The sequence below is a fragment of the Dromiciops gliroides genome, chromosome 1 (genome assembly GCF_019393635.1).
Source record: "Dromiciops gliroides isolate mDroGli1 chromosome 1, mDroGli1.pri, whole genome shotgun sequence".
In the NCBI taxonomy this organism is placed as follows: domain Eukaryota; kingdom Metazoa; phylum Chordata; class Mammalia; order Microbiotheria; family Microbiotheriidae; genus Dromiciops; species Dromiciops gliroides.
Window position 1 is genome coordinate 436,102,513 of NC_057861.1, and position 12,328 is coordinate 436,114,840.

The 12,328-nt window shown below is 45.0% G+C and overlaps 1 protein-coding gene across 1 annotated transcript; it reads left to right on the forward strand.

Moving 5' to 3' along the window:
• Positions 1–6,244: 6,244 nt before the first annotated feature.
• Positions 6,245–8,554, forward strand: FOXD1 (forkhead box D1). Its single transcript, XM_043977565.1, has 2 exons — positions 6,245–6,646; positions 6,686–8,554. The coding sequence occupies exons 1-2, from the start codon at positions 6,375–6,377 to the stop codon at positions 7,845–7,847; spliced, it is 1,434 nt and encodes a 477-aa protein (XP_043833500.1). The 5' UTR covers positions 6,245–6,374; the 3' UTR covers positions 7,848–8,554.
• The last annotated feature ends 3,774 nt before the right edge of the window (positions 8,555–12,328 follow it).

Consider the following 12,328-nt stretch of genomic DNA (forward strand, 5'->3'; position numbering starts at 1 on the left):
TAGTAAGTGTTAAGTGTCTGAGGCCGGATTTGAACTCAGGTACTCCTGAATCCAGGGCCGGTGCTCTATCCACTGCGCCACCTAGCTGCCCCGAGACCATTACTTATTAAAAACAAAGATTCATATTCAAGGATTTTTGTTGTGTTTTGTTTTTAATGATCTCTTCCTCTTCTTGATTTTACAGTCATAGTCCATTGAAGATCCTGTATAGAGCAACTAGTCTGTTTCATTTTTAGCAATTATGAGAAATTAAAGAAATGAAGTCCCTTGTCCATGTATTACAGTTTGAATTCTGCAAAGCTATTAAAGTCACCTAACAGAATTTATTTCTCAGTATGGAATTGGAGAGAGGGAGAGTGGGAAGAAGAGGTATCAGGGTTAGTAAACAAAATGAGGCTATTTCCCTTCTTAGCTAGGTCTTGGATGAATTGTAAATGAACAGTGAGTAAAGAGGGGGAGGGGGGGGCTAGATGGCAGAGAGAAAGGAGTCAGGAAGACATCTTCCTGAGTTCAAAGCCAGCTTCAGACATTTACTGGCTTTATGAACCTTAAGTCACTTAAGTTCATTTGCCGGTTTCCTCATCTGTAAAATGAGCTGGAGAAGGAAATGGCGAACCACTCCAGTATCTTTGCCAAAAAACCCCAATCCAAATGGAGTAATGAAGAGTTGGACATGACTGAACACTTGTAGGAATACATGAAGGAGCTGGGATTTCATTTACAAATTGTTACAAGGACATGCTCTCTCTTGCTGTCTCTGTCTCTGTCTGTCTGTCTGTCTCTGTCTCACACACACACACACACACACACACACACACACACATGTACTCAGAAACTTTTCAATATCTATCAGGTATTAAAAACGATTAGATCCTTTCCAGCACAACTTCAGCCACAACAAATGAAAGGTAAGAAGGAATATGTATACTTCATAAATACTCCACTCAAGCAGCACCTGAATTGCATGGGGTCCACAAAAGGAAGGAACACTTCTGTAGCAGAGATATGTTTATTCTAATATGAATAAAAAGTGAGGCATCCATTTCAGAATTTAAGCCCAGAATGTAAACTTACATACAGTCAATGCTTATATGTAAATATAAACATATATGTATATATAAACATAAATATACATACATATATATATATATATGGAGAGAGAGAGAGAGTTCTCTCTCCCTGGCAAGGGGCCATCTAAGTTAGCAGTAGTCATGAAAATTCCTGTATTTATGCAAATGATTTCCCCATTTTGAAGTGCAGGGTTAGACCTTTGAGGACATTCTTAAATCCTGGAAAATTTCTGAACCTTACATAGGCATCATTACTTATCTGGATAGCAGTTGTACAAGCAGGGTTGGCATGGTGAGATTGAAGGAGGCAGCTAATAGATCCTTTTCCCAACTATCTTTCACCTGCTTTAGTGCCTGAAAACCCACCATTAGGAGTTAATTCCTTTGGGACAAAATGTGAAGATTCCAGATTTTTTTTTTGTTAAAATGCAAAAATACTCCTGGGAAAAGCAATAATGATCAAGAGCCTTTATATGAATTAGTTTTCAGACGAGTTAATGGTCCACCTCTTCTTATTTTAAAGAACTGAAGAATGAGACACAAGACAGGTAGGTTTTTAACAGAGATAGGAAGGACAGGAATATGTCCGTTTTATGAAGCACTGACTGGGGAGAACTGGCTCTGCTTGAAGCACTGGGTCCCTAGTGGGGAGAGGTATGGAAGGTAAGAGATCAAAAGGACTTCCCAACTTTGCCTAGAACCCTTCTTAACTTTTGTCTGCCACTCCTTGCTGAAGAAAATGAAAAGAAAGTCCCACTCTGACAGGTTATTTTGAAAGATATGAGTTCAGAAAGATACAAAACAAGGAGGCAGATTCACCCTTAGACTGTGGTGAGCACCAGAACTGCAACTTCTGTCTGGTCAATGACTTCTGCACTCCCAAGGAGATCGGGCCTTTCTGAGAGTGGATGAAGAAGTTGGAAAGTCAAGCTCGAGGCTTTTAACAAAGTGTTGTCACTGCTGCTACATGTCAGAGTGCAAAGAAATACACTTAAATTAAGGACCTTTTGAGAAAGAATAAATGAATGAGGAAGGTAGAAATGGAGTCCCATCGACTCCTAATCTCGTGGATTACCTCTATTGCTGAATAAAGGTGTTGCCTTCTTGGAAGAGAAGAAACATTATTGGTAACATACATAGCCTGTCCGATGGGGGAAAATCCTAATAAAGCCTGGAGCTTTATTGGGCAGGGTGTATTAACCTGTGCTCCATGAATTGTTATTTAAATATTTTGCCAACTGTATTTCTTTTCTTTTTCTTTCTTTCTTTTCTTTCTTTTTTTTTTTTTGCGGGGCAGCTAGTAATTGTCAAATGTCTGAAGCTGGATTTGAACTCAGGTCCTCCTGAATCCAGGGCCGGTGCTCTATCCACGGCACCACCTAGCTGCCCCACCAACTGTATTTCAATAGTATTGAATTCTTTTGTAATACAATGTATTTTATTTTATGCATTTACAAATAATCTGAGAATTGGTCCAGAGGCTCCCCCCCCCCCACTACCAGAGGTTCCAAGACACACAAAAAGGTGACAAACCCCCTACTCATGGGGAAGCTGAACTCTAAGTATGTGAGGAAAGAAGCCAAGGCTCGTTAAAACAACAGGATCGGCTCGGGATAGGCCTTAGTACAGGGCTCCAAACTCAGGAGCCCCGCTTCATCTCCAATCCTGTGGCCACTGCGGCTCATCAGTCGGTAGGTGGCAGGCCTCATCTACTCACAACCTCTGCGGAGGAAGTTCAAAGGCGTGCGATTCGGCAGAACAGCTGCGCAACCGAGATCTTTGCGAGTCGTTTTCTTCCGCTGCGACTTTCCATTCTCTAGAAGCAGAGAAAGCTGAAGTTCGGATCGCATACGGCTCTATCCGAAGCGGGAGCCTTTTCTCTGAGCCGTCCCGGCTCCAAGCTTTGTTTTCTTCTCCTTTACCTGTGGAATTAATTTTCCGGACCTCTTACGAGTAAGGTGGGAAATTGAAGATATTAGAGAGGTAGAAATCAGAAAGAATGAACGGAGATTCTCCGGGAGCTAGCGGACAGTAAAAACCTTCCTCCCCCGCAGTAAGCAAAGTGCCTGGTACTTAGTAGGCGCTTAATAAATGCTTATTGAATGACTGACTGAGGCCTTTCCTCCAAGGGGGAAAATTCCATCTGGGTCTGGGCTACTCGTGGATGGCAGTCATATAACCCTAGAAAGCCGGAAAAGAAAGTTGGATAACCAATGCGAATTCCATAGCTCGCCAAAACGTCTTTTAACATTTCTGCGCCCTCCTCCTCCCTCCAATTGCAGTTAACACCTATCTTGATTGCCTGGCTAGAGCTCATCTTCTGCCTTGCTTGACCTTAGTAAATCTCAGCACTTTCCCGTACGCTGGCAGAATATGAGTTGCCACGTTTCGAATGTTTCCAAGAAAGATTATTTTGACCCTTAAGAAACTTCACCACGTTAGGCTTCTTTTGCAAAGGCATCGACTATAGAAAGTTTTCAGTAGATAACCTCAGTAACTCTTAGTTCTATCTTTAAGTGTCTGCAAACTCAACTAACAGCCCAACGAAAATACACGGTTGCTTCGGATATTATGAGATTATCTAAAAGGGAAAATTTCTATGGAAAAATGTGAAGTCCTTGAAATAACCATGATTTATAGCGAGGTTACCTCGGTCCCTGATTAGTATAAATGATTAATGTTGGTACAGGCTAATGCTCAGTATCAGTTATTTTACAACTACCATACTTAAAAGCCAGTTAGTGAAAATTATTTTATTAAGAAAATAGATGCGACACCTAAGATTCCCGCCCCTCTCTCCCGGTAAATTACGGGTTAGAGACCACGAGCCATTCGATATCTAGTTACTCGGTAGCAAAAATCCCATTTGAATAAGAGTTTTAGAAAAGAGTAAGACTATATTTGATGAGCCACGAAACTAATTAAATAACTGTAGGCGTGTTGAATCTTTAAATTTTGATTTGGAAAATAAGTTAAAAGTATATTGTACAGAATGCAATTCACGATCACATTTGATGATTATTCTGAAAAGAGAACCAGCTTGTTCTTGTTTAACAGTACTCGTAAATGATAACTTCAACCAGAAAAGAAAGCTAATGTTTGAGTCTCTAAAAACTTATGGCATGTATAATATTACAGACCTCTAAACTTCAGAAAGTGGGAACTGTAAGAGTGTGAAATCCAATAATTCTCAGCTTTTTCCAGCAAGAGAAACGATCCATCAATCCCGTAACATTTGAATGAAAGGTACTGAGAACAGGGAGGTACTATTTTCACTAACTGAAACAGAAAAAGCAATTAAACGGGAAATTGAATTCGATGAAAACATTTCCTTTCCCTCCACCTGCTGTTACCACAGAGTTTAGTATATTTACCCAAACCAAAAATAAACTTTTAAAACTTTTCATTAAAGGTTTTATTTTTCCATTGTAGATTCCATTCCTTAGTTCCCCTACATGTGTGCATATGTATACATATACTTTATATACAGATATGTAAACGGAAAGACTGCTTCGAAGAGTGAATTAAGCGCTACCCTTCGAGTCACATAGATCAGCGTTCAGAGCTAACCTTAAGGGTCCATTCAGTATGATCATGGAATATCACTTAACATTTCGGTTCTCAGCTCTCTAAAGTTACAAATTATGGAGGAGATGCCCATCGTCATGTGAAGGGAGGTTTTTACTACCTCAATGAAATCACATATTTGGTCCAATAAAAAGATTCTATACCAATAGGAAGTCTTTATTCTAATATTCCGATTTCCAATACTAGTAGACAATCTTATTCCCTTATGAAGGATCTCTGTTTTCCAGAAGCTTCTAGCTAGAAGTGTTTGTGGTTTAACAAGAAAGTCTTAAGTTTCTATCCAAGTATTTCCAATTTTGTCTTCTAGAATATTTAGACCCTTGGAAAAGTTGAGTTTTCTAGGAAGCATTTTAGCATAAAGTGTCTTTGGGACAATTGAAAGGAAACACCTTTTATTGAATAGAAACTATGGGCAAATGGCTTTTTTTCCCCCTAAATTAACTGCTCGAGGAATACAAATATTAATGGAGAATTGATTGGGGAGAATGAAAAAAGTGGTTACCAGATAATAACTTTTATAGTAATATATGGTACCATGATTCACATTTCTGATAAAATAATGAGCAAATACATTTCCCCATCACACTGGGCAGGGGATCGCTAGCAGACTAGACAGCAAAAGCTAAAACTCTGCTTTTCCAGTCGGCCCATTTTTGAGAGGCAGTGGGTCTTCAGAGACTGTGAGTCTCCTGGAAACCACTGACCAGAGCTCAGTTAAGCCATACTGTAGATTCCAGGGTTTGCTGCTGGGATCGGAGTTGGGTGCCAAAGTTAGCAAAGGGATCAGGGACGACTAAGATTTCCAGTACCCGCCACAACCTAATCGTGATCACTTGATTGTATATAAACTCAGGTCTGTCCCCCAACAGGAATGAATAATGAATCCCTTCTCTTCCCCCTCTCCCCAACTCTTGCTAGTTTTCCCAACAGTATCTCTGGATTAGGAATGTGTTCCTAGGATTCTTTCCCCGTTCCCCTGTGGTGGCTCTGACGTGAGGAGCCATGTGACAGGCCCCTTTCTGCTATAAGGAGAGAGAAAGGTCCGCCCTCTCTTGGACTCAGCCCCATCCTCTCCACGATCTTTCCCCAGACTCTCACCCAACACACACACGCGCGCGCCGAACTCCCTGCCTCATTTGCCCCCAGCTTTGCCACCTCCTCCTTGGAAAGAGTGGGTGTGGGAGCGCCAGAGGGGGGAGGAAGGGGGGGGGGGAGAAAGTCAACTTTTCAGGGCGCCCAGTGCTTGCCTAAGGGCGTGTGTGTGTTTGTGAGTGAGTGTGTGTTTGTGCACGCTCGAGAGGAGAGGAGAGGAGAGGAGAGGAGAGGAGAGGAGAGGAGAGGAGAGGAGAGGAGAGGAGAGGAGAGGAGAGGAGAGGAGAGGAGAGGAGAGGAGAGGAGAGGAGAGGAGAGGCGAGGCAAGGCAAAGCAAAGCGGAGTGGAGAGCTCTTTTCTTCTGGGATCCAAAGCTCTGGGGGGCCCGAGTGACCCAGCAGCCGGGGTGGCAGCAGCAGCAGCAAGCAGCAGCAGTAGCAAGCAGCATCAGTAGCAAGCAGCAGCAGCAGCAGCAGCAGCAGCAACAACGAGAATCGTCCGAAGCCTGGCTCCCTCTGGCCAGGCTAGCCGCCGAGCACCGAGGCGCGGCGGGTGCCTCGAGCCCCGAGCCCCTATGCACCGCCCCGCAGCCGCCGCCGCCGCTGCCGCCGCCGAGGAGGAGCCATGACCCTAAGCGCTGAGATGTCCGATGCCTCCGGACTGGCGGATGAGACCGACATCGATGTGGTGGGGGAGGGCGAGGACGAAGAGGAAGAGGAGGAGGAGGAAGATGACGGCGGTGGCTGCGGTAGAGGCGGCGGGCCGGGACTCCGGAGGCGGCGTCGCTCTTACGCCGAAGAGGAAGACGAGGAGGACGAGGACGAGGACGAGGACGTGCTGCTCTCCCCGGGGACTGGGAGCTCCACCGCCGCCCCGGGTGCGGGCCAGGCTGCCGGGTCCGGCGGCGAGGGCAGCGGCGGCGTTGGGGGAGGCAGCGCTGGAGCCCCGGGCGGCGGCGGCGGCGGGGGCGGGGGCGCAGGAGGCGGCGGCGGCGGCGGGGCCAAGAACCCTCTGGTGAAGCCGCCCTACTCGTACATCGCGCTCATCACCATGGCCATCCTGCAGAGCCCCAAGAAGCGCCTGACGCTGAGCGAGATCTGCGAGTTCATCAGCGGCCGCTTCCCCTACTACCGGGAGAAGTTCCCCGCCTGGCAGAACAGCATCCGCCACAACCTCTCGCTCAACGACTGCTTCGTCAAGATCCCCCGGGAGCCCGGGAACCCCGGCAAGGGCAACTACTGGACCCTGGACCCGGAGTCCGCCGACATGTTCGACAACGGCAGCTTCCTGCGTCGGAGGAAGCGCTTCAAGCGGCAGCCGCTGCTCCCGCCCGCCGCCGCCGAGACGTTGCTGCTGCGGGGCGCGGGGGCCGCGGGGGCCGGGGGGGACCCGGCGGCCGCCGCCGCCGCCGCTGCCGCCGCCGCCGCCGCCGCCGCCGCCCTGTTCCCGCCCCCGCCCCCGCCCGCGCCGCCGCCGCCGCCGCACGCCTACGGCTATGGCCCCTACAGCTGCGGCTACGGCCTCCAGCTGCAGCCCTACCCGCCTCCCTCGGCCCTGTTCGCCGCCTTCCACCCGCACCCCGCGGCGGCAGCCCACCACCACCCGCACCCGCACTCGCCGCCACCGCCGCCTCCCGCGCACGGGGCGGCGGCCGAGCTGGCCAGGACAGCCTTCAGCTACCCGCCGCCCCCTCTGGGCCCGGGCCTGCCGGGCTCCCTGCAGGCGGCGGCCAAGCCCGGGGCCGGCCCGGGCCTGGCGCGCTCGCCCTTCTCCATCGAGAGCATCATCGGGGGCAGCCTGGGCCCCGCCGCCGCTGCCGCCGCCGCCCAGGCGGCCCAGGCCGCCGCCGCCGCCGCGTCCTCGTCGTCCTCGTCGTCGTCGTCGTCGTCGCCGCTGTCGCCCTCGCCCGCGGCCCCCGGGGGCAGCTGCGCCGCGCAGGCGGCCGTGGTGCCCGCAGCCGCGCTCACCCGCTCCCTGGTGGCCGCTGCCGCCGCCGCCGCCGCCGCCTCCTCGTCCTCGGCAGCCCTGGGGACGCTGCACCAAGGGACAGCCCTGTCCGGCGTGGAGACCTTGACCGCTAGGATTTCGAACTGTTAATGGTTTGTCGCTTTCTTTTCCTTTAAAAGACCAAACAAACCGATATGAGAAAAAAAAAAAAAGAAAGAAGGTAGGATATACGGGGTCCTTTTAATTTTCCTGACTTGGTGGGGGTTTGGGGTTTGCGTTTGGTTTCCACCCCTTCCCTACACTCACCTTGACCTCCGCGGGACCCCCACCCCCACTTCCACCCCCAGCGAGACCGCGTGTTTTGGGCGGCAGACCGGGATCTCCTCCCGGTGCCCACTATTTATGCAAAGCCAGACCTATGCTGCAGCAGCAGAAACCGTGTGGATGGATGGATTGAGGGTTGGTGACGGTGTCCGAGTCTGGAAAGTGGTTGCCTTCTTTTTTTTTTCTTTCGGATTTCTTAATTATTATTAATGTTAATAAAATAAATCTCTGAGCCCTTTTGTGGTTTCGAGATTCTCAGGTCCAAGGGTTCAAAATCAATAATGTACAGAAGATTAATAATAAGGAAAAATGATAATAGAGGTCCTGAGGGACAGCAGCAAAGCAATACTTTTTCATCTTAGGACACTTGTCTGGTGTACTTTTTTTACAAAAAGGAAAAATGATTAACATGTTTACACGGAAGGAAAAAAGTCAAGATTATCGTTTCTTATCTTAACCTGTGTTTTTGTATCATAATAGACTTATGGAATTTTTATTTTGTACTGAATGCGTATTCTTTAAAAGGAATATTGTAAAATTTACTGGGAACTATTATTGTACCATTCTAATGTAAGATTTTTACACATTTTCGGAAATAAAAAAATTTAATTTTCAAAGAAAATTCATCAAAAAGAATTGATTGGATTCGTTCCCCTTAGGTTTTTTTTTCCTGTTAAAAAGTTCCATTTTAGCAGGGATGTTTAATGCTCAATAGAATAGACAAAAATATGAATTTCCAAGAGTCATCAAAAGATCCTATTATGATTTTTCTCTCTCAGTCAGGTTATGGGAAAAGAAGAAAGAAAGGTTAATGGGAAATAATTTTGAAATGTTACAAATAAAGTAGAAAATAATGTTATTTGAGAATATATTTTAATTGACTTCATTATATTTAGTGTTCCAAAGGTTCAAGACAGTTATTTTAAGGGAAGGTATGGGACCATTACCTCTAATTTTGGATCTTGCTCTCTAAGATGAATAACTTCTATTCATTTTTCAGCACAGTACCCTGCAGTTCTGTGTCTATAATAACAATATAGTCTCCAATAATACTGCAACAGTAGTGGAAAGCAAGATAATAATTTTAAATGTTTTATAAAGAGGAAAGTTTTAAATATCTACAATGTAGATGTTCTCTTTGCTTTAGGTACAAAACAAATTGGTGTTGAAATTTTTTCATATAAAGTTCATTTTTAAATGTATTAAAGCCTTACATTTGCACAAAATGATATATTTTAAAATGCAATTCTTTTTAAGATGGAAGAGTATGAAATTAAAAAGCAGCTGTTTAAATCACCATGTACTTAAAGATACAATAAACTTTAAGCTAGAATACAGTTTACTGAAAAAAAAAAACCCTTCCAAATAAAATTCATGAAATGTTTCATTGAACTAATCATATTTATTTAAGGCATAAATGATCCCTAAAATTAAAATAGTTTTAAATATGCTAAAAATGTCTTCTCAAAGCCGTCAATTTCTAGTTCACTGAAAAATGTGTCTGCACTTTAAGTGAATTTTTTTTAACAGAGAGATTGTAATTCTAAATTTAGGATATGTAATAGGTTAGGATATACATTTAAATGTTTACATATTTAATATATATAGTACAGCTGAGGCCAAGTCAACAAATCTGATCTTTTTACACTACGTATATAAGCACATATTATAAAGATTTGCAGATTTGGTCTCCCACTGTGATCTATATATAGACTGTTAGAAGTAGTTTCTATTTTGAAGTTAATTTACTGGAAGGGTAAAATCTTGCAGTTGTTACAATCATTGTAGAGATTCCTGTCCCTCTTCTTTTCAAATAGAGACAAAATAAAACAACTACCTATGCATAAACACTCTTAAGAAGACAATTCATCCTTTATTCCCAGGGATAGTTGAGAAAAAGCTGAAAAATTTAAAAACAAATTATATGATCTGAGAATCACTATAGAATAAGTAGATGAAAGTTTAAAATATTCTAAAGACCATCCTCTCCCTCCACCCTATAAAAGGCCAAGTAATTCAGACTCAGAGAGGAAATGGTTTATGGACTATATCACAAGTGCTGGCTCAGAGTGACAAGTTAGTGGAGGCATACTTTTAAAGATATACGAATTACTTGTAGTGAAAGATCAGACATTTATTTAGATCTGAAAGTAATTACCAAAAGGGTAAAGGACATAATATTGTCTTCATATATAGATTCGGTGTTGATGTTCTGAAAGTATGGAACTGCAGGCTAAGTCCTGACCTTATTCTTGGGCCACAAAAAGTACTGTATTTCCTCTGCTTTTCGTCCTTTTAAAGAAATGACAAAGAGGAAATGAGAAAGATGACTCTATCCCCATTAAAATATGTGTCTCTCTAGACTCACGAGAATGGTTTGGCCTCATTTTTTTTTCTTGTGGCAATAGAGAGAAAAGGTGTTTACAATACTGTAGTACACCAGGCTAAAGAGTGCCTACGAGATTTAGAGATGGGTTGCCTTTAATCTTCTCTTTTACTCTATTCGGAAATGAAAATGCAAATAATGACTCTCACCAGTTCCACTAGCTGTTAAAGTTTTTCATTATGCCGGTTCAGCAATTCTATCCTCCAGGTTTTTGATTCTGCCACCGGCTTTCTAAACCCTGCAGGACAGTGCGGGCCCAAATCCCTGAGCCGTGTGCCCGTAGTGTGCGGCCAGCGGTCAGGCTGGGCTGGCCTAGCAGGTGCTGAAACAAAGGCCGGCAGGCCGGCCAGCCCCGCAGCCTTTGATGGGCTAACAACATCTCTGCGCCAGGGCTCTTCATTCGCATGCAAATCCAGCGCAATGTCCCCTTTTCTTTGAAGGCAAACAGAAGGATGTTTGTGTGTTTGTAGGGATGAAGCCTAGTTGAACAAGACTTCACAAATCGGCTGGACCTCTAAAAATAAACCAATTGAACAAACATTGGTCACTCTCTCCTCCTCCCCACTACAAAGTGTGGATTTACTACAACTCATTAACCCGGCTCTTTCCCCCCCTTCTTGTTTCTCCATCTCCATCATATCCCGGTAAAGCTCCGAGACAAATGAGCTGAATTGGGAGGGAATTGCTGTTAATAAGGGAGAGGAATATATACGGGTTTGAGCAGTTCCCCAAGAAGGACCACACAAAAAGGAACTTCTCAATTTATGGTGCTGGTGTAATGCAGAGATCTAATCTAGAGCTGGATTTAGCCAAATGTTATCTATTGCTAGCATAATGAAGCCCTTATGGATTGAATTGCTCCTTATGCCACACATGGTGTCAGGACCCAGGAAAGTTTCTCCCTCGATTTCGGTTTCTATATTGGAGAATGATTTCTTTAAAATGAGAAGTCATTGCTACTCAGTACACTATTGGTGTGCTTAACAACCATCTCTTTACCTCTTAAAATATGGGGACAGAGAGAAAGAAGAAAGAAAAGTTACAGTCAAGGAAGGAAATATGTGAGGACCTTTCCCATTTTTTACCCGCTGAGCAGTCTGTATGGTTGTACATCCCTTCTCAGCATCCTCCCTCCTCAGCAGAGCTCTCACACTGAAAGGTTTTGCTGATGGAACTGTAATTCCTGATGTATTTATTATCCAAGTACTTCCAGTGTAACTGGGGCAAACAACCATCTTTTCCTCCTGAGTAAAAGGTTTCTACTCTCCTGGGACTTTCCCCATTTTCTCCTTTATGTCTGTCTCCTGAGAGAATCGGGGAGGTGATTATTTTGATGTACTACTCACTCAGCGTCATTTGTTAAAGATTGTCTGCCAGCTGGAGATTTGAGTCCATACCTTTTTCTGTTCCCCCCTTTCTGGTCCTTGACTCTCTGATTTCCTCTATTAGCTGAGGACACACTTTGGAGTTGTTGTGGACACCATTGTTGCTGTTTCTGCTGCTGCTCTTGCTTGGGAGCCTGGCTTTGCTGCTGAAATGCAGCGTTTACCCACTACGATTTGTGTGTTCGAAGCCCTCTACTTAAACTAATGCAACAATGCTTTACTTTTTCTGAAAATGTTGTTTAAACCTGTTTGTCACTGTCAGAGAAAACCTATGTGTGGGGCAACTTAGAACAAGTATCCTACAGCTCACTTTAGCAAGACCTCAACATCTGAAACTGGCCAGAGATCCTCCCAATGGGGTGACCGAAGGGCCGGCTGAGACGCAGTTAGGATACTAAGGGTCACCTTGACCCTTGGAATTGGACCAGAACTGGATGGGGCCAAGGGCAGAGAATAAGGAGAAAGCAGAATCCTTCTCCCCGTGCTCCACTTGTTGGTTCTTCAGCCAGCAGAGAAAGGTCACAAACACAGACGTA

Excerpts from the sequence above, each read along its gene's own strand:
- FOXD1 (XM_043977565.1), top strand. The coding sequence starts at position 6,375 with ATGACCCTAAGCGCTGAGATGTCCGATGCCTCCGGACTGGCGGATGAG. Across the intron at positions 6,647-6,685 it reads GGTGCGGGCCAGGCTGCCGG|CGCTGGAGCCCCGGGCGGCG; the intron begins GTCCGGCGGCGA and ends TGGGGGAGGCAG.